The 27,373-nt window shown below is 43.5% G+C and overlaps 2 protein-coding genes across 2 annotated transcripts; both read left to right on the plus strand.

Annotated features, from left to right (window-relative positions):
* The first annotated feature begins 907 nt into the window (after positions 1-907).
* On the plus strand, positions 908-6,254 carry LOC134399633 (lymphotactin-like). Its single transcript, XM_063127717.1, has 3 exons — positions 908-977; positions 3,874-3,994; positions 6,119-6,254. The coding sequence occupies exons 1-3, from the start codon at positions 908-910 to the stop codon at positions 6,252-6,254; spliced, it is 327 nt and encodes a 108-aa protein (XP_062983787.1).
* A 5,551-nt stretch (positions 6,255-11,805) lies between these two features.
* On the plus strand, positions 11,806-16,564 carry LOC134399561 (lymphotactin-like). The gene is made up of 3 exons (XM_063127638.1): positions 11,806-11,887; positions 15,160-15,277; positions 16,168-16,564. The coding sequence occupies exons 1-3, from the start codon at positions 11,818-11,820 to the stop codon at positions 16,304-16,306; spliced, it is 327 nt and encodes a 108-aa protein (XP_062983708.1). The 5' UTR covers positions 11,806-11,817; the 3' UTR covers positions 16,307-16,564.
* Positions 16,565-27,373: the final 10,809 nt, after the last annotated feature.

The raw sequence follows: 27,373 nt of genomic DNA on the forward strand, positions 1-27,373 counted from the left end.
ATGGTTAATTGTGGAAGGGTTTTTATTAATTGGTTGGGTGCTTTTCATTTTTTTATTGTTGTATTTTTAATTGTGCTTTTAGTATATTTGTATTTATGCTATTTTTTAAATTAAGATTTTGTTTTTAATCTGGATTTTGTTAGCCACCTTGAGTGCCATTTTTTTTGCAAAAAGTCTTTAAATATAATAATAATAATAATAATAATAATAATAATAATAATAATAATACACAAAATGCATATATTAGGGGAAATTACATTAAAATGTAATGGTTTGAAAATGTGTATATTAGGTAAAACGACAAAAATGCATGTATTAGGAGAAAGGCAGAAAGAAATGCATACAAATTTGCATGCGATGGGAGTATTGTGAACATTCAGGGGGAAATGAAATGAAGACTGGAAGGATGAAAAACTAAGAGAAACTGAAATTGACAGATTCGTCTATCCCTACTCTCAGTGCTGCTTTAATAATAGTACATTTTGCCTTGGAAAAGGGGGACTGAGGGGCTTTATCTCCTTGGATCCTCTGTTGGGGTCTCCTTGGATCCCCCATTGATGTGATCTGGTTTTCAGAGTCCTGCATTTTCTCTCTGATTGGTACATGATGTGTCATGACTGCACATACTCATAGATGAGTTGTAACACATACTTAGTTTTGTGCCTAAAATAACATCAACTTGTGAAGTGTTTAAAAAGTGACCATGTTGTGGCAGGAAAAAGCGGTCGATGTGGGGCTAGCACAGAAGAGATAGAATTTCCCTCCCTCATTTTACCCTGTGAAATTTCTGCCTGTCACCCTTCCCATTACACCCTTGGCTCAGGAAGTATCCAGTGGGCTATAAAAACGCTAGTGAAGGGAGCCCTCAATTACTTCTACTCCCGTCACTCCAAGGAAAGGATCAACCATGAAACTCTATGTGGCAGCCATCCTGGCCATTTCCTTTCTTGAGAACTTCAAGGTGTGCATTGTCAGAGGTATGGTGTTGTTGTTTTTCAATTCAACAGTAGTAGCTGAATTGCTATCCCTAGTGACAAAATAGGCTTCCGTTGGGATCTGAATTTCTCTCCAGATCCCTGATCTGTTTTATTCTGCATCCAGGTTCTAACAACAGTTATTATAACTGCAAAAGCTTCTTTTAAGGCTGATTGTAGAGTATGTGGGGTGGGGGAAACTAAACTATCTTGTGATTCTGTTGCACTGCTAAAGCATTCAAATATCTTAAGAAGATTTGATCCTGTAAAAAGATCCTCTTATTATACAAATTGTTGTTGAGATTATTATCTATATCAGTGGAGGCTGGTGGTTCTGATTTTGGTGGGGCTGTGAATCCATTCTGGGTTTCAGTCAGAACCACCCAGAACTCTAAATGAGCTATCCAAGGTGCTGAACCTAAAAATAAGATAGCTCCTTCAGAGTTCTGGATGGTTCTTACTGAAACCCAGGATGGATTCATAGCCCCACCAAAATGAGAGCCACCAGCCTCTATTGGACAGCACTTTAACCATGCCAATTCCTGCATTCTCTCCCCGCTCCCAGCAACAGTACTGCCTAGAGTGGCCATTCCCCCTCCCCACTATGGCTATTTATGCATCCCTCCCAAGTGCATTAAAAATAGAGGCCAAAGAGGACAGTGATTTGCACAAAATCACACGCTAGTGGGGCAGACTGACCAGATGCCCTACAGTTTGCTGTCCAAGTGCCAACAGTTGACAAACCGCTTCAGGGCTCCTTTTGGCTCTGCCTTCTTAGGGTTCCATATCTTTAAGCTGATCTTGGGACTGGTTAGTCCTTCAAATAGGGGACCGTCCATGCAGCAGGGTGCATGGCAGCCTAGTGCTGTTTGAAATCAGACTGCTTCATCCTGCCACATAGCAGGGCTGGCCCTGTGCAGGAGGAGCCCAAGTGTGTGGGGTTTTTTGCATGCAGATGACAGCGCAAGGTGTCTCCAGTCTATAAGCTCCATCCGACGAGCGTTTTATTGCACGCTTGTTACTGGGCGCTCACAGAGTTTGCTCAGGTCCCTCACATGACGTCGTCTGCCTCCCGTGCCCCTTCCGCCCTTTCTGGCCTTGCTTGCACAACAACAACAACAACAACAAAAAACTCTCATTAAGTGCAATGGGTTTTTTTAAAACTTGGAAATGCTGCTCTCTCCTGCTGTGTGCAGGAGAAGCAGCACCATTAGAACAGTGGACTCAATGGGTCTCATGCTTGTTGTGTACTTCCTCTTTTGAAAGAGGAAGTAACTGAGGAATGAAAACACAGGCGGAGAAGCGAAGGTAGGGAGCTTGTTAACCCCCGGTGTGATGGAGCTTTATCAGGGTACCTTATGGAGTGCTCCATGTAAGGAAGAGCTTTCTTTGTGCATAGTGCATCTTTACAGTACACAGGAGAGCATCACTGGATTGGGTAAGGGGATCATTTTGATCCTCATAACTCTGTGAGTGAAACGTTTATCGTTCCCATTTTACAAATGGCGAACTTCGAAGGAGGGTATAATAATGCAGAGGGGATTCCAAAACCAATATTTTCCTCTGGTTGTCTCTGACAATGGTATTTGCTGTTGATGTGAAAAGTATTTCTTCTTTAAAAAACAAACAAACCCTCAAATATGTTGACTTTGATTTTGTGAAACACCTCCAGGGCAAATTATCATAGAATGTTTTATTGGAGAATATATATATATACACACATACATATGCCTTAGAGATTTTCCAGTAGTTAAAAAGGCTGTTTGTTTGTTTGCTTTAATCTTTAGTATTATGCTTGCATTAGCTCCAAGCTCCGATCCAAGGTCAATATGGATACTGCATAGTGCAGTAAGATTTTCTTTTCCTATCTGAAGATGTGGGATCTTTCTCTGGGGCTTAGCCCCCCCCCCCCCCCGTGTTTGCCACTTAAAAACAAAGAGATATGCACTGGCAGTTTGGAGAGGAAGAATAGCTCTGCAAAGAGCTAAATTATTGGTACATCACCGTGAGACCCTAATTGGTGGAGAAATGCAACGAATGACTGCTATAAGCACTTTAACAATAAAACAAATAAGTAAAGTGTTCCTGCCATGGATTTTTGAAGAGCATTTTGAGGTTTAGTTAGTGTGTACACATGATGCAGACTAGACCTTTGAGGTGTCATTCAGATGTAACCTCAAGGCATGGGGGAAGCCGCTTTACTGTAATGAAGTTTCATGCAGCTGGGAGGAAGGGGAGAGAAAATCAGGAAAGGGGATCAAGAACACCTAAAGTACTATTCAGCTGTTATGCTTGAATAGCATACAAGAACATGTGTAAGAGGCACAAAGCCATGCACCCTGGGCAAACCCCACAATATCTTCACATGCACCGTCCCCGTTCTCTGTGTCCTCAACTTCCCCAAGTGGGGAGTTCTGAAGGGGCTTCTACTTGCATTCACTGGATCATAAGTAGAAGGCTCCATTCCACTGGGACCCCATTTTATAAGGGTGGACAATGGGGGCAGGGATGACATGCATGGCCTTGTCCCTCTTATATGTGTTCCTGTGCCCTATTCAGGCATCACGCATAATGCCTGAATAGGGCTTAAATCTTGCCACTATCAAAGACCTGATCAGTGCTATTGCCAGTTTTCTGACAGTGCTATACATGCACAGCTGGACCAGAAAAGGAACATGAGCACGTGGTTTACACATATACAGGTGTTCCTCATACAGTTAGGGATGTCTGTTCCTATGCACACAAGCCCCTGAGATAGATTGAGAGCTGGGAAATGTCACATTCCTGCAGCAGAAATGCAAGAATTGGAGTTCTAATTCAACAATAACAAATTCCCTTTAAGAGGGAACACATGTCTTAGTTTTGTGTTCATGGATCTTATTTTATATCTCTTTTTTAGGAGCCGTTGGGGTTCAAACTATTGCACAAAGTACCTGTGATGATTTTCAATCAGAAGAAATAAAATACAAGAGCGTAATTGGTTATGAACGGCTAGAAAACAGCCCATTAGAAGCTGTGATGTGAGTATCTTGTCTAATCTTCAAGAGTAAAACTTGAAGCCCAGAAAAACAAATAGTTCATTCAGTTAGGAAAAATAATGGGTTAATAGATATGTGATCATAGGTGTTAATAGAACTGCCCTGGGCAGGTGTAGGTATGTGTGATGCAGGAATATGCTTATGCCATGCCTCTGTGATGGCTAAGCATCATGGGACTTGTAGTCTCCATAATATGCATTTTAAATGCACTACATATTTATAGTGTATTCAAGGTCTTAGTATAAGAACAAAGGAAGGTGAGAATTTCATTCAGTTTGCAATTCGATGTGAATTTAGCTAATTTGTGTCCCTTGAATTTCTGCACACAACTGAACAAACCTGGATTCGAATACTGGCACTTTCCCATAAACTGCAAAAAGGGTATTAGGAAAAAGTGCACACAAAATTGCTATACACATTTGTGGGAAATGAATCCATTTAAAAACATACTCACAAAAATGCCTAAATTAGGAGAAAATTCATTTGTGCAGACTTTTAAAAACAATATTCAAAATGAGTGGAAACAAATGTAATTGTGGAACACCAATGAGCTGAGGAAAAGCAAACATCACAGAATCACCCATCCCTAATAAGAACATAAGAAGAGCTGTGCTGGTTCAGAATAAAGGTCCATTTAGTCCATGATACTATTATTGCCATCATCATCATCATCATCATCATCATCTCCTGTATTCTAATTCCAATTACCCTGAGTGCCATCACCTGCATACCACAAAGAGTAGTAACCATGCACAAAAGTATTCTTGGGGAAACCCTGAGGTTTGCAGATGTACAAAAACTCTTTAGGGGGGGGGGAAACACTTGAAAGGGGGGAAGTCTCAAAACAGCCCACTGAGGACTGTATGTGCTGACTGACTATTGAGAGGAAAGACATGGAAAACCAGGTGGGAGAAAGAGTGGAATGGAGTCACTGAAAAAAGGAGAAGGAACACACACACACACACACACACACACACACACACACACACACACGGTAAAAAGAACCCTCCCATTGACTGGAGAAGTCATTTTCTGGTTCACACGGAGAAGCTATTTTTAAATATCTCCTGGTGTGGAAGTGAGAGCTGCTTATAGAAATCATTAGAGTTATGTCAGACTTTAATGCAATTAGGGCTGGGCACCTGTCCCCACCCTCAGTCCTCCCAGCCCCAGCCCCCAAATGTAGTAGCAAAGGAAGAGTTTCTATTCTTTCTAACTCCATTCTTATTTAGTGTAAACAACTTAAAAATAAATTGGCCAATGCAAATTCCAAAGGAAAGGCAAGTAATTGTCCCCTTATTGAAGGTTGGAAGTGGTTGTGACTGGGAAAGAGTGGCTTACCAGATCCAGTCTATGTAGTTCACACTGAATACTGTAGATCCAGCAGATCAGTTCACAAGAAAGCTGAAGTGTTGTCTAGAGGTATTGAACCCCTATTGTAGGTTGGGCTGGAGCTGAAAGAGTGGCATAAAACAACCCCACAGTGCTATCCATTACTATTTTTCCAACTTTGCCTGAGGCTTGGATGAGAGAGGGCCTGTTCAGATGACACACTATGGTTAGGCCTCTAACTCTTTTGCAGCAAAGGGTTAGTGAGCAGGTTTAAACTGTGGTTATGTAGCCACCATGGTTAGGAATGGTTCATACAGGCATGCTAAGTCATGGTTAACATGGCACACTAAGCCATAATGTTTAGTTCAAAATGCTTAACCACCATGGCTTAGCTTGTCATCTGAAGTAGAGTAGTATATAACAACCCTGCAGTGTAATTCACCATTATACCCCTATTGCAAGTTGAAGAATGCTGAGAGGCCCCTGCAATGTAATCCACTGTTAGTATTGCAGGCCAGAATGGGAGGCAGAAGCTGGTTGTATTCCCAGTGAGATATCTTTGATACCTCTGAGGTTGTAGCCTTAGTCTATAAAAAGAAAAACTTTAGAAAACAAAAACAAAACAAAAAACAAAAGTAAGAGAGGAACTGCTCAAGAAGACTGGTATAAGACTTTGACTTAACACGTTTCACATTTCAAGCAGGAATATGAACCACATCATGTCTTTGAGTTAAAAACAATAAGCACAATGACTTCTCTTTGATTCTCTCATAGACTGATGCTCAGAAAGGGTGCAAAGGTCTGTGTGCGTCCTGATCTTCCATGGGTGAAGAAGATCATTCGCCTCAGAGATGCAAAGACTAGAAAACGAAAACGAAAGACATCCAGATCTGCAGCCACAATCTTCTAAACTGCAACATGCCAAAACCATCCGTAGCTCCTGCTCATATGGTTCATTAGAAATATTGTTTCTGAGTCAAAATAGTTTGGAATTCATTCATCCATTAAAGCAGAGCTGACTGAATTATGGTTATTTAGTGCTGCATTAAGATGTTTTTAGAATGTTTTAGGATGTTTTTTAGGATGTTTTTAACAATGTATATTATGTTTTAATTCAGTTTTATGTATTGTTTATTGTTGTTCCCCACTTAAATCAAAATGGAGAGGCGGGTAAGAAATAAATTTATTATTATTATTATTATTTAATCTTAATTATTTTCTTTATTTAAATGTATTGTAAGAAGCCTGTTCAGTTGGTCATTTCAGTTGTAGCTAATAGCATATGGTGCATACAATATGTCCACGTTAAAATTGGATTTCCCTCCTCCGTGATCACTTCTGCTATTTCCATAATTTATTAGGAAATGTGATTTGAGATTTGTCTGGATGATCTCCTGGAGGCCCCTTCCAACCCTGTGATTCTGTTATTGTGACAAGGAAAGGGTTAAATGATTAAAATTGGTCAAACCTGCTGGACAGGTCAGGCTAATCTATTGTTAAGCAAAAGTCTGAATGTGATGTGTGAACTCAAAGCTTCATCCCACGTACCTGCTTTCCTCAGATTATCCCCGTAGCGCTAAGCTTTCACGGTTGTTGTTGTTTTTGCTACTGGGCGACAGCGATCCTTTGCATACCAGGAAGTAAGTTTAAGGGGGGAAATGTAAAAAATAATTAAAAAATCAATGGATGATGCAATTCAATTCAAATTTGGTATGCTTAAAGCTCTCCCTAATATCTCTGCCAATTTTGGTGTCTTTATCTTTAAAGCTTACACAGATGTAAGCATTTCTTTAAAATCCTGCTCCTGAGCCCCAGCGGCGGCTCGAAAGATACACTCAAAAAGTAGGGGCTAAATATGGCAAATCTTTTTGCCTTATTGTACAATTAAGGCAGGATGCTTGGGAGTACTTCACAATCAAAGCAGATTATAAGGTGGAAAACATCTGAGTCCTTTGCATGCAATTCACAGTGATTGCACACTATAACGCTGGTGTGATAAAGCTCTCAGTCTGTATGAAGCTGTGAATCCTCCACCAATGCTCAACCTGTAAATATGTAGAAATAAACCATATACCACAAGACACCCATAAGCCTTCAGTGGCCTCATTCCAAAGAAACCAAAATCTTGGGTAAAACATTTGTGTCCCTGGAGTTGTCACCACTCAGAGGATTAAGGTGGGTGTAGCAACACAAAGGACGTAACGTTTTGCTGTTGTGAGCCATTTGCAGAAATCTCTCCCCAGAGAGACTCACCTGGTGTCTTCTCTGAATTCCTCAAGATTTCCATTTCCTAGGCCTTTGAAGTTTTCCACTGAAATCAAGTCCCACTGATTTTATCAGGTCTACTCTAAGTATGGCTGAATCTTGATCAAAACTATTGTATTTTAGGGCCTTCCTAGACGAGGGTTTAGCCTGGTGCTGTGCATGCAGATGAAGCACAGGGGATCCCAGGGTCAGGCCGAGCTAAACCCTCCCTTGGCCTGGGATAACTGGCACCACTTTTGGGCCAGTTTTTCCGCAGCCCCGGGCTGAGAATGGGGCTGCGGAAAGTCTAGCAGTTTCCACGGCTTTTCCCGGCTGCTCGCTTACTCGTGAGGAGCGCTGTGCCCATCAGGCTGGGGGCGAGGGAATCACAGGGGGGGAGTGATGGGGGCCAAAGGGGAAAGAGTGGACCCGGCAGGAGAGATGGGGGGGGGAAGAGTGGAGTTTAGGAATATGTTACCCCCTTAACAATTCACACACTAATGAAGATGCTTCAAAGCTTTGAAAACTCATAGAGAGCTGACATTAGTTCCTACCTTGTGTCATGGCAGTCCTGGAGTGGGTGGGGGAATGTTATGTCCTCTTGTAACACCAACAACTTAGCACAGGTTTTTGGTAATTAAAATAAACAATGAACTAGATTTATGGCAGTGAGATGGAAACAGAAGTAATCCTTTAGAGTTTGTGGCATGGAAACTTCACAGAAGTTATAGTCCCAATAAATTAGTTCAATTAAGAGTAGAGACAGGATTGTTAATCCAACTTTAGGTTTCAAGATAGTATCCAAACAGAAGCTGGAAGAAGGATTCTGAAGACCAGCAATGTAGTCTAATGACAGATTCAAAGGGCTTGGTTTCTTGACTTACAAGAGTTCAGAATTGAGGACTAATATCCAAGACAAGATCTCACAAACATGGGTGTTGATGAGGCAAGCCAGAAGATCAAGGTTCAGATATAACAAGAGAGTTTTCTAGTTCTAAGGACACTGTATTCATGAAGCTGTCTGGGCTCTGAAGCCGTTTTCAAACACAGGCTCCTAGAGCTCTTCACCATTCCACCTATCCCTGCAACAAACTTTGTTTGTAAATTTGAACTACGCCTAAGTGGGCATCTCTTCTGATCTCATTAGATGTCTCTGTTCTTAAGGAGGCAGGTTTGAAACTCTCCATTCCTAGTCATTACTCTGACCTGGTTGTTTCCCAGAGAAAAGCTCCCAGACCCTGTGTTAAAGGTAGACTTTCCAAGGTAGAATCTTGCAGCTGGCAAGGAGTATGACCTGCTCCCCTCTGGGAAAGCTGTCAAAACCAGGCTCTCACCCTCATTACATTCCAAAGCTTGAGCAAGCTCTAAATCAGCCTTCCCCAGAACTGGCTCTGAATCTTCCCCAAAGGCCACAGGACTTGGGACATGGAGAGGCATGACAGGAGTTGCTATTTCAAAAGCCCTTCATGCTTTGATTCCACACTATGAACAACACAACTGGTAACTTATGAATCAGCACTAATCTCAAAGTGACACACACAACTTCAAGGGGTAAATCCGTACATCCTTGTGTCATGACCCCTCTACTATCAGGGGGAGGGCTGAGGACACTAAAGAGTAGGGAACCTGGATGCAGGAATTGCCCCCAGAAGACACCACTATGCGGCAGGGTCTTGCTATTTACTGTTTTACTCTGTACAGCACCATGTACATTGATGGTGCTATATAAAATAATAATAATAATAATAATAATAATAATAATAATAATAATAATGAGAATCCCAGAAGCCTGTCTAGCCACCACTGATGTGGCCTGAGGAGATGGCTTTGCTCTTCTCTGAGAACTCCTTAGCAGAACCAAAGGCTACCCAGCTTCACTGGAGACAGTGCCTGAAGCATCTCAGTGAGAGGGTACCTAGAATCTCTTCTCTCTCTGCAACATCTTTGAAACTTCTTTTGGCTCCAGACCTTTGCTGGTGCAACACCGCAATCTCTTGCTCTTCGATGCCTGACTCTAGCCTGAATCCCATCCAGCTCCACTTGGAGTTCCCTGTGGTTCTGCTCCCCTGCCTGAAGTCTCATTTTGCTGCACTCGGAAGTGCAGACTCCACCAAGAATACAATACACGGATGTTTCCAGACTTTGAAAATGCCTGGTTTTGTACATTAATCAGCATCAGAAATAAAAAATCAGACATGCTGAGAAAGGCTATCTTTCAATCCAAACACAGAAATAGGGGCATGTTCAGGTTTGAGGGGCTCCTCAGAATAGTGCCCTATGGTGGGTGCTCTCCTACCTCACTGAGCTCTAGTGACAGCGGGCATCAAGACCAGCACAGGGTGCCAGGAGTGGCCCTGGTAGTTATATAAGGAAACTTCTTATTGATGACAAGCCTGCGCAGAAACAAGAAATATCATTAAAATACAAGGTTCATTAATTAAAAAATGTAGAGAGCACAACTGTATAAAAATACACGAGGACTCATTGTAAGTGAAAAACCAAATACACTGAAGCCTGTTTAGACCAGCCTACTCTATAAAATCCATATTGAATTTTGATGAAATATTTTCTTGCAGACACATGAGTTACTGTATAACTAGAATGCAGCTAGGATTGTCAGTGAAAACAAGGTGCTGATGAGAATTCCGTGTCCAATAAAAAATTATGCCAAAGTCATAGGAAAAATTGTCAAAACATAGGTATTGACAAGTCATTGACTATCGAAAAATAAATAAAAAATACCCTAGTGCCTGAGCTTTTTTCCTCCTTCCCTTTTTCTTTTGTGCCATGTCTTTCAGATTGGTCATCCTTCCAGAAAGTGCTCTGGTATGTTATGTATTCCCACAAGACTCTTCCTTCAAGGACTCATGGCAGTATCCATGGGGTTATCCCATTTAATCTCCAGAATACACTTGTGTGTTTGGTAGGTAGGTTGGGGGAGAAATGTGTTTAGTTTAGATTTGAATGAATGCTACTCTCTCCCACACTACACACTTCAACAGGTATGTTGAAGAAACTGTGATGGGCATTTGCTTTCATCATGGGAGATGACACAGGACTACTGTAACATAGCTGTGGTGTCTATGATGAAGAGCAATCCTAAACTCTCTGATGGAGAGTTCCAATATCACAGCCTCTGATCTATCCAAAGCCCTGCTGAGTTCTTGCTTGCAGGATGGAAGTGAGCAGGGGACTTTCTCTCTCTTCCACCTCCACTCCACAGGGTGTCTCTGATGAAAGGAAAAATCCCCTCCCATTGCAAACAGGAAGGGAAGAAATTTGTTTACACCAGCTCTAGGGCTGTCCCAAATGTATTCCACATGTGATTGGGGGCTGGGCTGGGGTTGGGGGGACAGTGGAGCCAATGGAGGTCTGTGGATCCCTTCCCATGGCACACTCATGACATGCCTCTTTCCTCCCCTTCCCAAGGTTGGAGTTCTGACATTGGGGAGGAAGCCAATACAGAGGATTCCATGGTGGCTGGGAGGAGATGGGTTGGGAAATCTGTGGTTGGATCTCCCCCTCAAAGAGTGGACCTCTCTCTCTGGCCTCAGAGGAAAACATCCATTGTACCCATTTGCCCCTGGGACACCATCCTGGGGACCACAGGATTGCACTCTTAGTGTGTTATATGTAAATTACATTGAGTATATATTTTTCATTGCACATTTTACAGATAAATGAAGGTGTCTTATTCACTGGAGGTTCTGAAGGAGAGATTGGCTGGAGTGATTTCTCTGCTTAAATAAGAGCAAAGGTTAGGGGGTTAGAAAGCATGGTCTTGGAAGCCCCCCTTGGGCCCTCTGTGGACATGATCTGGTTTTCTGTGTTGCATTTTCTCACTGATTTGTGTGGTGCGTTGTGGCTCCACATTCTTGCAGCTTAGAGATGAAACCATAGACACACTACTGGTTTCCACTGTGGAGAAAAAACTTTCTTTTCTGCCTAAAATAAAATCGACTTGTGAAGTGCTTAAAAGAAGTAACCACATTGTGGCAGGAAAAAGCTACCGGTGAGGGGCTAGCACAGTGAAGGGGGATTTTTTTTCCCCGTCACCATTTTTTTAAAAAAATGAATGGGTGGGTTTTTCTCAGATTTTCCACCTCTCATCCTCACCATTACACTGCTCATGCAGGAAGCAGTCAGGAAGTGTCCAGTGGGCTATAAAACGCTAGTGAAGGGAGCCCTGAATTACTTCTACCGCCATTGCTCTAAGGAAAGGATCAACCATGAAACTCTATGTGGCAGCCATCCTGGCCATTTCCTTTCTTGAGAACTTCAAGGTGTTCATTTTCAAAGGTATGGTGTTGTTGTTTTTCCTCCATTTCGACAGTAGTATCTGAATTCCTACTTCAGGATAAAATCTGTGTTTCCCATCAGTGGAGTTCAAGAACTCCAGATTCAAGAACTTCTTTTATGGATTATTCTAGAGTATAATGGTGGGAGGAAAACTACCTTGCGATTCTGTTGCACTCCTAAAGGAAGATGTGTTCCTGTGCAATGGAAGTTCTTATCCAAATCATAGTTGAAATTATTAGGTATACAACCTCCTTAAAATGTGCAAATATGCAATATTTCAGCAGGAGTTTCCTCATGTGCAAACAAAAACAATTCTGGGCATTGCTAGTACTGAGCAAGGTACCCTGATATGGGTAAGAATTGCCCATCTGCATCTTGTTATAGGTGCAAATCTACCCTTCCAGACTGGCTATCTACAAAACTATTGCATCTGTTTCCACATATGCGGCTCCTTGAATGTGTAGAAAAAGATGTGCCAATTCACAAAGATGTGCCAATTCACAAAGGATGTGTAGAAAAAGATGTGCCAATTCACAAGATGATACTAAGTGGATTTCTGCAAAAGGCAGAGTAGTGGGTCTCCATTTCTTTTCCATGGTTGGATCCAAAGATTCCCTTCTTCCAACAGAAGAAGTCTTGCTCTATCTACTTCCATCGGAGGAAGAACACCTTTGGATTCAAGTTCATAGGGCAGCCTTCCCCAAGCTGGTGCCCTTCAGGTGTTTTGATCTACAACTCATATAATCTCTGACCATTGGCGATGTTGGCTGGATCTCATGGGAGTTGTAGTCCAAAACATCTGGAGGGCCCTAAGTTGGGAAAAAGCTGCTATAGGGTGAATGCATGCATGGAAAAGCTATTTGTGTGACTGTAGCATTACTAGTGCATACAAATGAGGACTGCTACCTTAGAAATACTGTCTCTTTGATGATGATGATGATGATGATGATGATGATGATGATGATTCATTGCATTTGTATACCGTCCCATAGCCGAAGCTCTCTGGGCGGTTCACATAAGATCCTCACAATCCTGTGAGTGACATGTGTTTTGGTCTTAGCCTCTGTGGTTCCTTCTGACAATGATATTTGCAGATTGTGTGGAAATGATTTTCATTTTTATCAGACCTCAAATATGTAGATGTTAATTTTGTGGAACATTTCTAAGACAAACTGTAATGGATCTTTTCATCTGAAAGAGACATAAATTACTACCTCTCCAGAAATTGAGAAGTTCAGTATTTTATCTTTAGCATCAGGTTCTCACTAGCTCCAATCCAATGCCAACACTGATTTCCCATCCATTTCCCAAGGGATGTTATGGAGAACAGCCTTCCTGTGGGGCATAGCGCTGGTGTGTTTGTCACTTTCAAAGGAAAACAGAGAAATAAACACTACAATGTTGAAGTGTGTGTGTGTGTTGGCCAGTCTCAAATACCTAAATCAATCATTAATCACTCTGAGCATCTAATATTAGGAGAATACAGTGGAGTGCCATAACTATGCATTATATTTAAGAAAAATGTTCTTGGAATGGTATGGCATCATTGCTGAAGGGAGTGGATGGTCCTCATGGCTGACACTGACAGAAGCAAGGCCAGGCAGCTCCTTGGGGAACATGGATGTTTGGCCTTCTGGATGTTTGTAGCACATGCATAGTAGACTTTTGGAGTGTCCTTCAGATGTAGCCTTCAGGCATGGGACAGGCACTTTTCTGTGATACTTTCCCACGTGGCTGGGTCTGGTTGAAAGGATGGAGGTGGAGAGAGAAGCAAGGCAGTCAGGGGTGAACAAGAAGATTAAACTTGCCCTTTTCCAGTTGATCAATGTGATTGCCCATTTCCTGAACGGGCTACACATGTATAGCTGCTGCTGCAGCTGCACATTGGAGAAGGAGCTGGACGCATGTACAGCTGGCCTACACATATGCTGCAGTTCCCCTTCTAGTTAGAGATTCACACAGGAACTTTTTTCTTTGCACTTAAGCCCCTAGCTGCATTGAAGCAATTGTGAGAGCTAGGAAATGTCAGATCCCTGGAGCAGAAGTTTGGCCTTGAGGAAAGATGCCTGGATCCATAGTGAGAAACCATAGTACATAGCTGTAAATGGCTTCAGGAATGAGATCCACTTAAAGATGTGTCAGAACTGGAGTTCTAATTTAACAACCACAAAAAAAACCTTCAGCAGTGAAAGCTGTTATTTGGTGTCTTCACACAGTTGGACTACAGAATTCACTACCCCAAGATGTAGTGATGATCACCCACTTGGATGGTTTTAAAAGGAGATTAAGGCCTTAGCTAGACCTAAGGTTTATCCCGGGATTGTCCCTGTTCATGTAAATGACACACAGGATATCCCGGGAGCAGGCAGGGATGACCCTGGGACGATCCTGGGATAAATCTTAGGTCTACCTAAGGCCTTTGCTAGACCATGGGTTAGCCCGGGGTGAACCCTGGGCTCGCCCCAGTGCATCCAGATGATGCACAGGGGATCCCAAGCTCAGGCAGGGGTCAACCCTCCCTGGCCCCGGGATAACGGGCACCACTTTTGGCCCGGTATTTCCCGCGTTCTCGAGCTGAGCCCGAGACCACGAGCGTGTAGCCCATTCCGCCGCTTTTCCTGGCTACCGCAATTACTCATGAGTAGCTGGGGAAAGCGGCGGGTGGGGTGTAGTGCTCTGCAGGAGCGCTGCAGCCATCAGGGTGGGGTGGGGAGATCAGGGCAGGGGGGAAGATCGGGGCAGGGGGGGAGATCGGGGCTGGGGGGAGATCGGGGGGGAATGATTTTTTTTTAAAAAAAACTTGCCTAAGCGCACAAGTGTTTGTGTGCATCTGGCCCTTTAATTGAAAAAAAAAAGGCAGATGCGATGGGGCTTTCCTTTAGCCCATCGTGTCTGACATGTGGATTGGAGCTATAGCCCGTGGTAGCTGCACCGCGGGCTCGCCCCTCCTCCCGCACGGATTACCAGGTAGGTCTAGCAAAGGCCTAAGGCCCATATAGATCTATGGAACACAAGGCTATCAATGGCTACTAGTTAAGTTGGTAAAATATTATATCCAGTATCAAGGACAGCATAACTCTCAACTGCTGGAAACAGGAGCTGGAAGGATGCTACTACATTCAGGTTTTTGGTTTTTTTTTAGCTTTTCCATAGGCATCAGGTTGGCCACTAAGTGATAGACTATATAGGCCTTTGGTCTGATTCTGCAGGGTTCTTCTTATGTTGATCAATAAGATCTATCAAAGTTTATCTTATTTTATATCTCTTTTTAGGAACCTTTGGGTCGCAAACTCTGGCACTAAGCTCCTGTGTAGATTTGGATTCAAGAGTAATAAACATCCAAAGAATTGCTGACTATGAAACACAAACCAGACCAATAAAAGCTGTGATGTAAGTATCTAACTTTCAACTCCAAATAGTGTACACATCTGTAAAACAAATGTTTCATCCAACCAGAAAAATGGAAGGAGAAAATAGAGCTCACATTGGAAGGGGTGTAAGCAAGTGGGTGTGTGGTAGAGAAGGCTCAGTTTTGTTTAGGGAAATGATTGCCCCATAATGTAGAGAACTATAGTCTTCTTGGTATAGATTTAACCTTCTTCACTACCCCATGCCCTCACTGAGTAGTACAAAATGAGAGTGGGTAGGTCAGTGTGGAAGGAGAAAACAGGATATATGAAGACTGCTATGCCCATTTCAGATAAATTCCAAAAGGGGATTTAAAAAAACACCCAGCCAAAACTCAGACCCACAATTGGTTTCTCAAAGTCCAGATCTTGATGGCAACCACTGTCATGCATGTATGACCTCTCCCAGAGACAGAAGTCAGAACTGTATTCCCCATGTCAAAGTATAGGATTCTCATAACTAAGATATATTAGTGACGACATGTGCAATGAAGCCGTAGATTCCAGCCCTCTCCAACCTGGTGCCCTCCAGGTGTGTTGGACTGCAATTTCCATAATTCCCAGCCAGCATGGCTAATGCAGTATAATGTACATTATGTAGTACTAATTCCATGTTTCGTTTCATAACCACCTGGTTGACCAAACAGAGGAGCATACTAGAAATTAACTCTAGCTTTCACATGTAACCAGCTAATTTAAAATGAACGTGACACCATTTACGGTGAAAAGCATTCATCATTTCAGCTTCCAATATATTAGCGACATATATTACAATAGAAATGTTAGTTTTATATTTCTTCACAGAAATATGAACCATAACATTTATTTGATTTAAAGAAGATAAACTTAGCAACACTTTTTATTCTTTTGTAGATTCATCACCAAAAGTGGTGTGAAGGTCTGTGTACCACATAATCTTCCATGGGTGAAGAGACACATCAACAAGCTGAAGCGAAGGACGACTAAAAAACAAAAAATAATAACACCTAGACCTAAGGCTGTGACCGGCTAAACTATCAACTCATCAGTAGCGGCTCATAACATTTGCTAATTGTTGACTGGAAATGAAGCTTCTGAACCAATGAAGTTTCACTGGAATCTATTTATCCATTAAGGCACAGCAGATTGGATTGTGGTGTCTTTAGTCTTAATTACTTTGGGTTGTATCCAATGTTAGTCTATCTTATGTTCCATTCATTTCAACGGGTCTAGCCTAAGTAGGTTTAACTTTGGATACAACCCTTTATTTAGTTATTTGTAAGAACAAAGAAGGCATATCATTCAATATTTTTTCAATTGTAGCTGTTTTAAGTGCCTTGGGTGTATTTATTAAAAAATTCCCCTTTATACTCTATCATGGTCTTATTATATCTCTGGTTTATAAAGTCCTTCGAACAGATGAATTTCATGTGATGTTATATTGTATATAATTTATCGTTCTACTTTTAAGGTTGGTTTAGTGCTTCCTGTGTTTAAGAAAACAATAATGAATATACCAACATAAACCTTGGGAGTTAAATGGTGGTGGTTGGGAAGGGGGGAGAAAACCCTAGAAACAACAACAATGGGAATCTGGACATCTAGAACAACCCATTTGTATTTCAAAGTCATGATTGTCCCATCTATTCATTGTTTGATGCAAGACAACTAGGAAAATCTTATGGATATATAATACTGTATCTTACTTCGATGCATTTATCTTCCTAATTGTATAGGTTTTCATTTCCTTAATCTTTTGAGGGTGTTTCTATAAGGATTGTCTTCAGGTTGTTGTTTTTTTATAAAAAAAATTAAAACTGATTAACTTCTCATCATCGGAACTAAAGTAAATGTTTCAGTAATTCAATACAGATGACAAAGTGGGAATATTTAAGGAAGACAGCAGGTTCCTTTTGATTAAAAAGAATGACTTTAAAATAATGTGTTGTTTTGAAGATCATATTAAATGGTTGAATGAGGAGAACCTTCCTTGTGGTTCTTTGACTTCAAACCAGACATGGATTGGACATGCACAGGTAGATGTGAATCTGTCTACATATATAGTTAATCTATGGCTATCCTCAATTTACACGTGTGTAAACAGCATTCCAGCCCAAAGTATACTTGTCAAGCCATTTCAGTTCATTTTTTGAACCAAGCAGAATATGGATTGAATCCAGACTTAGGCAGGATCTACACTACTGCTTTAAAATGGCTTAAAACAGTATTGATAACAGTTGGGGCCCATAAAACTCCATATACAGTTTTCAAACCATTTTCAAAGTGTTATATCCTGCTTGGTATAGATTTGGCCATAGTCATGCTTAGAGCAGATCCAGTAAAATCAATGGGACTTAAGTTAGCCATGACTAATATCTCATTGATTTTAATGAGACTCCTCTAAGCTAGGGATGTATGAATCAGTCTATACCAGGTCTGTATCAATTTCGCACACATCAAGTCATAAATCTGTTCCATCCAATTTCTTCATCATTCTGCAATTTTAAAAAATGCATTAAAAACTATGTATTTTCAAAGGGAGAGAGAGAAGGGGGGTTGTACATTACTTTACATTAAGGAAGTTTAAATGAAAACTAAAGGAGGTGGCACTTTTCACGAAGCCTTTGGCCCCCACTAAACAGCTCTTTTCATGGTAATCATTCACAAGCCCCACTGCAAAAGGTGGCAAAAGTATTCGCCCAGTGTGGAGGTCTGGATATCATAGGGAAGAGCGGGTTGCAGCCCTGTTGCTGAGGCAAAAGTACAGATGCTCCCTAACTTGCCGTACTCCACTGGTGGGCAATCAAACCAGGAGTGGGAGCACCGGCCTAGTTGCCTCATGAGAAGAGCCTAACTGGACCAGCCCTAAGTCCATCAAATCTAGCATTTTGTTTCCCACAGTGCCCAACCAGGCGCCCAAGCTGGGCGTGGCCTCTCCCACTGTTGCTCCCAAGCACTGGCAACACAGGGATGTATTCTGTCTCCCCCATACCCTTTAGACTAAGAGCAATTTGAGGACTTTGCTCTCAGAGATGTTGCCAGGTGGCCAAATCTGATTGGTTCTTTGGCACTGTGATGCCATCAGACTCACTCTATAGTCCGTAATTGGCTGGGACTGTGAGGTGAGGGTAAAGAAGAAGAAAAATAGTACTAAAGGAACAGCACAGTGGCTGCAAGCAAAGCCACCTTTCCACAAAGATGTGAAAAGGCATGTTGGTTCCCCCCCAGGGGGGGGCAGGAGGGATGAGGAATTTGTGCCTCTTGAAAATGCTGTTTTGTCCAACACACATCTGAGAGCAAGGGACAGGGCTTGGAGGTCAGAAGTCATTGGTTCCAGGAATACTTGAACCTCGGAGCCTCTCCTTTCAAAAATTAACCATTGCGACTAAGGGACCTAATCGTTCATCCTCACAGTAGCATGACACGCTGCTTATATAAAACTATTATACAAGGAACAATTATGACACCTTGCTAGTTCTAAGCTGACTTTTACTCAGGCTGGTAACTATCAATTGGACTTTGCCTGGGTGTTCTTTTCTTTCTTTCTTTCTTTCTTTCTTTCTTTCTTTCTTTCTTTCTTTCTTTCCTTTTCTGTTTGTACAATTAATACCTAAGCTCTTGAGCACATTAGCAATGCTTCACTGCAGTTAACCGGGCTTTGCATTTTTTCCAAAGTCCCCCCCCCCCCCCAGCAAGATTGAAAATGTCCTTGGGTCTGCAACACACACACACACACACACAAGCTCTCTTGCTGGAAAAGGGCACTTCAGTTAATGTTTCTGGCTGACCAATGATTGTTAGGTGTCCTTTGTTTGAAAGCTAGAGCATGAGGGTCCATATATGGGCAAACCAGCATGCCTATTACTCCAAATCCCATGCTGAAAATAGATCCATTTCATTGCCAGGGGCTCAAAAGTGCAAATTATTCACAGGTGTCCCAACCCAGAAAGGAAGGATTCTCTCATTTTGACGTTACTTGGCTTTGAACACCCTGGAAAGCCCGAAAGGGGCCTGCATCATAACTTTCTCCCTTCTGTGGATTCACAGAAAAGCCTCTTTGGGAAGCCAAACTCCTCAAATGGTAGCATTGTTTTGTTTCCCCTCTTGTGTTCAAATCTGGTTTGATTACTGTCAGGGGACAAAGCAAGTTCTTTGACCACCAGGGGGCATGTGGCTACTTTCTTACCAAGTAAAAACATCTAGATCATTTGAGCTGAGCTCACATCAGATAAGAGTGCTATATTGTGTCTCTCTGTGTGCATTTCCTTCTACGGGTCTGAATTCCCATCAAGCAATAAGTTTATCTAATGTACAAAGGTAGGCAAAGCAGAAAGGGATTTGCTTTGTTGAATGATAAGGGGCAGGAGTGTAAGAAGCAAGGTTGCTGATCGCATGAGGGAAAGTCTACAGGAGTAAAATTACTTGTACCCAGAATGTCTACAGGGGTAAAACTACTTGTACCCACACAGACTCTATGCAGAAGAGCCAACAAAGAAATGGAGGTTAGGAGCAAAGTATACTCTGCTTGGTTGCTTGGACATGTACTGTCCCAGCCTTGAGCCTGGGATGGGGTTGAGCAGAGCACCTCAATGTTCTAAAACAGAATTATTTTAATTTTATTTAGTTTTTAATTTTATGTTAACTTCCTTGAGTCTTTAGGCTGTGGTAAGCTATAGAGCAGCTTTGTCCAACCTGGTGCCCATACAAGTCCCATTACCCTCAACCAGCATGGCCAATGGCTGGTGATGATGGGAATTATAGTCTGAGACATCCGGAGTGCACACCCATGCTAGAACATGTTTAAATTGTTAATAAATGCATCCCACTCACAAAGAAGGGATGTCTGTAAATGCTAAAGTGTGAGATATGCACAAGCTGATGTGCCGTGTTCATGAGGCTCAAATGCAAAGGAGTCGCTTCTCTTTTCTAAAAACATAGGTTTGGATTAGGGAAGTGCTCCGCTTCTCCTCAGACCGGAGAAGCAGAAGCGGATCAGGGGGCTTTGCTTCCCCTTAAGGCGGAGGCGAAGAGGATCGGGGGAGCAGCAGAGCGTTGCGGAGCAGATCGAGGTGAAGGCGGATCTTTCGCCTCGATCCGGAGCTCTGCAAAAAAGGTAAGGGGGGGTTTACTTGGCCCTGCCGCTGTTGCTGCTGCCCATGCAGCAACGGTGGCAGAGCCAGGTAAGGGGGAGGGGGGTCTTACCTGCGTCCGTCGCGGCCTGTCGCTAGCTTCACTATTATTATTATTATTATTATTATTATTATTATTATTATTATTATTATTATTTATTTATTTATATAGCACCATCAATGTACATGGTGCTGTACAGAGTAAAACAGTAAATAGCAAGACCCTGCCGCATAGGCTTACATTCTAATAAAATCATAATAAAACAATAAGGAGGGGAAGAGAATGCAAACAGGCACAGGGTAGGGTAGTGAAGCTGGGACAGGCCGGGACGGACACAGGTAAGGAGGAGGAAGGAGGGGGCCTTACCTGGAGCCACTCCCCACCGCTGCGGAGCTCCGATTCAGAACTGGAGCTCCGCAGTGGAGCGGAGCGGACCCTAGGTGGATCGAGGCGGGGCGGAGCGGGCCCGATCCGCAATTTGCGGATCGGGAGCAAAGAGGATCGGGAGGCGGGGTCCGTGCACATCCCTTGTTTGGATCTAGGCTTAGTCATAATTAGAGTAACTTAAGGCACAATCCTATGCAAATTTATACAGAAAAAAGCCATACAATTCCCAGCAATCCCCAGGCAGCTATGCTATGACTCTTGAAGAAGGTAATTTAAGTCCCATTGCTTTCAATGGATCTACTCTCTCAAAATACTAGAACCCAGAGTCATCCCAGGAAGCTGATTGGTGAGAGATTCAGGACTGATAAGAGGAAGCACTTCTTCACACAGTGCATAGTTAAATTGTTGAACTCGCTACCACAAGATGTAGTGATGGCCACCAATTTGGATGGCCTTAAAACCTGGAGGTGAAGGCTCTCAATGGCTACTAGCCCTGATGGTTGTGTGCTGTCTCCAGTATTCGTGGTAGTAAGCCTGTGTGCACCAGTTGCTGGGGAACATGGGTGGGAGGGTGCTATTGCACCATGTCCTGCTTGTTGGTCCCTGGCCGAAGGCTGGTTGGCCCCTGTGTGAACAGAGTGCTGAGCTAGATGGACCCTTGGTCTGATCCAGCATCAGTGCACTTCTTATGTTCTTATGGCTAAGTCAGGATTAGGGATGTTGAAGAAATCCGCAATTGAATCAAATGCGTCTGGATTTCTATGAATCTGACCTGCAAATTCTGCAGCAGACCAGCTTTTCCCAAGTCGCACAAATTCCGCCAACTTCTTTTTTTTTAAAAAAAAAAAAAACTTTCTGGAAGTTTATGCAAATGTAGTTGTAGAAAGATATGTAATTTTTAAAAAAGAAAAGAAAAACCAGCTGAAAATTGGCATTTCCTCCATAGGCTAAAGCCAGAACATAGACATTTTGGGGGAATTTGTGCATTGGAGGGGTGGTGGTGGATTTTCGCACATGCAAATTTCACAAATTCAGGCAAGTGTGTGTGTGTGTGTGTGTGTGTGTGTGTGTGTAGATGATTCTGTCAATGAGCAGATGATGGAAGAAAAGGCACTGTGAAATGCAGATGAAATGGATTTAACAAAACACCCGCATCCCTAGTCAGGATCTAACCCCATGGTAGGTGTTGTTGTTGTTGTTGTTGTTGTTGTTGCTGTTGTTTGCTTTTCTTTGCTTTTTTGTAATTAACAATTCCTTATCTGGGAAATGGAGGCTGCCCAGTACCATAACTGTATTTCCTTGTACTTATTGTTCAGAGAAACAACTCTGTTCCTATTAGGCTGTTTAACTGAAAATACATATAACATTTCCCCTTTTCATTGTCCATGTTTCTGTCAAAACTGCACCTTCTGTGGTCTCTCTTGAGCTGAATATTTTGTGAATCAATTTCACCCAGTGATGCAGACAGATTATTGAGCTGTTGAATTTCAGCTTGTATTTACTGCTTTGTTGTTCACATTTATTTTAGTTATCTTTCTGCTGCAAAGTTTGAGAAAAATAGGGTTGGATCCAAACCAAGTCCTGCTTAGAACAGATCCACTGGAATCAGGGTGACCTAATTTAGTCATAATTAACTTAAGCCCCATTTATTTTAATGGGGCTGATATTAACATGACTAATTCTGGATCCAAGCCATAATATGAAAAAAAAATGGCCACCCATTGGTACATCTGCTGCATACATTTCTATCCTATGCTTGCAGTATAGTAACAAAGCTCCTTCCGTTAACCCAAATTTCTTTTATCTGAGCCTGAGGGCGCATCTACACAATGCAACTACAACTCCCATCAGCCCCAGGCAAATATGCAATATTTGAATGGGAGATGTATCATGTGCTAACAAAAAAGATTCTGGGCACTGATGTAAGTGAGAATTGGCCATTGGCACCTTGATATAGGTGCAAATCTACCCTTGCAGACTGGCTATGTACTAATAGCTAATCACTAATGTATCTGTTTCCATATGTTCGAAAAAGACATGCCAATCCACAAAGGATTCCTTGATTCTTCATATGCAAGAGGATACCAAGTAGATTTCTGCAGAAGGCAGAATAGTGGGTCTCCATTTCTTTTCCATGGTTGGATCCAAAGAATCCCTTCTTCCAACAGAAGAAGTCTTGCTCTGATTACTTCCATCAAAAAAAGAACACCTTTGGATTCAACATCAGCCCCAGGCAAAATGGCAAATGTTCAGGAATGTTCAGGAATGTTCACTTGCGGCCCAGACTTCCTGGTGGAACCACGGGCTCAATTGAAGACGGCGACGGACCACGGACGGAGGCAGGTAAGGCCCCCCTCCTCCTTACCGGGCTCTGCCGCAGTCGCCGCATGGGCGGCGATGGCAGCAGGGCCCGGTAACCCCCCCCTGTGGGGGGGGACCGGAGCTCCGATCCGGATCCGGAGCTCCGAGCGGAGCGGAGTGGGCACAGGCGGAGTGGGGGCGGGGCGGAGCGGGCCGATATGAAAATGGCGGATCTTAAAGTGAAGCGGAGTGGGGGGTCCGTGCACACCCCTAATCTACAACTCTGAACCCTTGCAGAGAATCTCTGAATTGACAAACTGCCTGGGGTCTTTTTTCTTCGATCTACTTCCCTAGTTTAATTACCCCCACTTTTTCTTTTTCCTTTTCCTTTTCTTTTACAATACTGCAATTGTCCTTAGAAATCAGCATTCTGAAATACTGAGTCTATAAAGGGATGGGTGTTACTTATGCATTAAAATGCTGGACCTAACTCATCTCTAGCACCACATTGTTCAGTTCAGTTGGGGGTGGGGGAAACAATTAACTTCAGTCCCCATCTGTACAAAGATGACTACAGGACCAGCCCAAGACATGTTGATACCTGAGGGAAAAGACAAGTCAGCCCCCCCCCCCCACTGATTCCACGTACAAAAGCTGTCTGGAGTGGCAGTTGAAGTTTTCTTCAACAGTGACGATGGGACATCATCCTCCATACCTGAAGGCAGCAGCAGACTAGCACAGGGTGCAGGGCAGGCCATGTGGCACATAATTCTGTCCTCAAACACCTTGATGCTGCTTCCCAGCATTTGCTGCCTGAGGCAACTGCCTCACTTTGCCTAGTGGTAGGGCTGGCCCTGGATGCCTGTGCCACCGTTAGTGACATCACAGGGGCTATTGTATTGGTTGGGGGGAAGTGGATCCAATAAGAAGGGGGATTTTATCAGGAAGACGAGGAGCCAATGAGGGGGAAGATTCTATTGGTACATTTTTACCATATGTCACTGGCTACTGTTTAGAACAAAGGTGCACAAACTTTTCGTTCCCAAGGGCCACATGAGAGGCTGGCCTGGAGGTTGGGGGCAGTGTACATGCATGCACACCTACATCCCATGACTCTGCCTACCTAGGCCACATCTACACCAAGCAGGATATAACACTTTGAAAGTGGCTTGAAAATAGTATATGGAATGTGTCATGGGCCCCAACAGTTGCCAGTGCACTTCAAAACTGTTATAAATTAGTAGTGTAGCTCCTGCACTAGTCTGTCAGTGCATTAGAATTAGCAGCCCCTCCGTCTGTGGATTCTTTGCATGGCTACTGTAATCTACATGACTGCAGCGGAGCACACAAGACGCCACAATGATGATTCCATTTTTGATGGCTATGTATACAGCCATGGCCTCCTACACATGGCTTTCTTAAGTCAGGGGTCCCCTTTTGGAGTTGGTGAAGACTTTGGAATCATGAGAGAATGTAATGGGAACTCTCACTAAATAGTTGACACGGAAAGGGCTTGCCATTCATAAAATGTCTGCCATGGTCAGCATGGCCGGTCTCAAAACCCTCATTTCCCAAAAGCCAAATTGATAAGAGGAAAAGAAAACTAACTTGGCCAAGAAACAGAGTATCAGGGCCTTCCTAGACGAGGCCTTAGCATACCTTCTGACCCAGCTTCCCTGCTGTGCGTCCAGATGACACACAGGGGAATCCGGAGATAGGCCGCTCTGAGGCCTGGTCTTACGCGCCATAAGCCAATGCGCTTATGGCGCGCTTTTCCCCCAGCTCCGGCCTCAGGCCGGGGCTGGGGAAAGTGTGGAGACTTCCGTGGCTTTTCGTGGCTCCTCGCTTACTTGCGAGGAGCCGCAAAAAGCTGCGGACCTGGCACAGCACTCATAGGAGCAATGTGCCCATCGGCGGGGGGGGGGGCGAAGGATGGCAGGGTGGGTGGCAAGGGGGGAGGGTGGGTGACAGAGGGAGCGCCGCGAGCCGCCGCCGCCTGAGTAAGCACCGCTCGCCTGCTTGTTCGTGCGGCAGTGGCGCGCGGCGCTCCCTCTGTCAACCGCCCTCCCCCTTTGCCACCCACCCTGCCATCCTTCGCCCCCCTGTTAAAAACAAACACCTTACCTTCTCGGAGTCTTCAGGCCGCACCCAGCCCCTTTAACAACAACAACAAAAATGGCGGACGCCACAGGGACCCGCCGTCCCTGCGCGTCGTAAATCTGGAAGCCCGGGCGAGGCACGCTAACGTTAGCGCGCCTCGGCCCCACCTCCCTGCCCGCGTAAGCCGGCAGGTCTAGGAAGGCCCTCAGTTAAAGATGGGGTCTAAGACTGATAACACAGAGACCCTCTTTTGAATCCAAACTGATGTGTCTCAGAGACAAGTAACTTTGTCAAAAAACTGAGAAGAAGACAGAGGTGTGAATTCCTAAGCACAAAGCCACTCTTTCAAACCCCAGTAAAGGCAGCACTGTGTGGGGCAGCCCTTTGCCTTGTACCAGTTAAAATAATTAAGTAAAAACAACTTAGGGCACAAGCCTACACATGTTCGGATGGGGGGGAAAGTCCTACAACTCCCAGCATTTTCCAGAATGGCTAGCTAGGGAATGCTGGGAGTTGTAGGACCTTTCTGTCTAAATATGCATAGGACTGTATCCTGAAATACTAAAATAAAAATTTGGAGTGGCAGAGACCCTGACGGATGGCCAACAGGGTTGCACCAGGTTGGAGATCCCTGCTCTATGTAACCCTGTCTCAACTGGCTGTAACTTGGCGACAGAGTTACACACTCCCCAGGCACTTGTGCAGCAGCTGCCGGTTAATACAAATCATCCCTGGGATAATGTGGTGGTTCATATACACGGGTGCAAAAAAATAAAAAACAAAATACCTATCTAGCAAAGAGAAAGCCTGCCTTTCTTACTTCTCTGGCTGTTTTTTCGGTTCACATGTGCAAATCATATCCCCCCGCCCCCAAAGCCAATGAGCTTTGTTCCCTACGGACCTGAATTTCAATCAATATAATTTACAGCTTTTCATTCCGGTAGGCTGCATTCGGCGGTGGTGGTGGGAGATCTATTGAAATGGGCATATATTGCAGGGGTTGGGGGTTGGGGATTGATAGCTCTGAACTGTAAATACAGCTGAGACTCCCAAGAAGGCGGATCTGAATTCTTTGGCTGTTCCTATGTTTAGAGAACAATATGGTGCTGCTACCGCTGCATCATTGCCGCCCACTCCCTGGACTGCAGTCATTTTGCATCACCTACCCTGCTGGTGCAGCAAAGCTAAATATAACCCCTGCAGAGTGGATCCTTTCTATATTTAGAGTTCCAAAAGCAAGAGTTCAGCACATAACTCAGTCAAAACCATTAACAATTCCATGATTTGGGGATTAGGTATAGAAACGTCACTCAGAAGCAGCTCAAGTATCCTTCCCACGCTCATGCAGGCTTCAATGATAACAGAAGGGCATGCCTGGGCCTGGATTATATTCCTCCCATCCCCCATTTACAGTAGCTATCATGGAATCTCTCAACATGGGCTGGCAGAGTTCAGTAAAACTTCTTCCTGAGGTGAGGGGATTCCTAGCTTCACAAAACATGTGACTGCCTGTCTGGCTGCCAGAGAGTGAAAACTTGGCTCTTTGAACACAGACGCAACCAATAAAACACCCTCTGGGAGATGGGTTTCACAGGCATAATGCATTGCATTGCTCCAATTTGATAGGCTAATTGCAGTAGCGGCTCAAAACAAGTTTTGCAGCCGCTGCCTCCTACCACTTATACACTGCCCAATAAAGAGTAATTGCATCACCACAAAAGAGGACAGCAATTTGCATATTCAAATATATGGAGAATGTGGATAGGGAGACATATTTCCCCCTCTCTCAAAATACTAGAACCTGGGTTCATACCATAAAGCTGATTGGTGGAAGATTCAGGACAGGTAAAAGGAAGTACTTCTTGACACAGCAGCACATAGTTAAACTATGGAATTCTCTACCACAAAATGTAGTGATGGCCACCAGTTTGGATGGGTTTGAAAGGGGGTTAGATAAATTCCTAGTGGAGGAGGCTAACAATGGCTACTAGTCCTGAGGCTATGTGCTACCTGCAGTAGTAGAGGCAGTAAGCCTATGTACACCAGTTGCTGGGGAACATGGATGTGAGGGTGCTGTTGCACTCGTGTCTTATTTTGTCGGTCCCTGGTCAACAGCTGGTTGGCCACTGTGACAGAATGCTGGACTAGATGGACCCTTGATCTGATCCAGAATGGTTCCTCT

Source organism: Elgaria multicarinata, chromosome 5 (assembly GCF_023053635.1).
Source record: "Elgaria multicarinata webbii isolate HBS135686 ecotype San Diego chromosome 5, rElgMul1.1.pri, whole genome shotgun sequence".
Taxonomy (NCBI): domain Eukaryota; kingdom Metazoa; phylum Chordata; class Lepidosauria; order Squamata; family Anguidae; genus Elgaria; species Elgaria multicarinata.

Coding starts and splice junctions, on each gene's coding strand:
- LOC134399633 (XM_063127717.1), top strand. CDS start 908: ATGAAACTCTATGTGGCAGCCATCCTGGCCATTTCCTTTCTTGAGAAC. Junction 978..3,873: donor CAAGGTGTGCATTGTCAGAG/GTATGGTGTTGT, acceptor TCTCTTTTTTAG/GAGCCGTTGGGGTTCAAACT. Junction 3,995..6,118: donor AGCCCATTAGAAGCTGTGAT/GTGAGTATCTTG, acceptor ATTCTCTCATAG/ACTGATGCTCAGAAAGGGTG.
- LOC134399561 (XM_063127638.1), top strand. CDS start 11,818: ATGAAACTCTATGTGGCAGCCATCCTGGCCATTTCCTTTCTTGAGAAC. Junction 11,888..15,159: donor CAAGGTGTTCATTTTCAAAG/GTATGGTGTTGT, acceptor ATCTCTTTTTAG/GAACCTTTGGGTCGCAAACT. Junction 15,278..16,167: donor AGACCAATAAAAGCTGTGAT/GTAAGTATCTAA, acceptor ATTCTTTTGTAG/ATTCATCACCAAAAGTGGTG.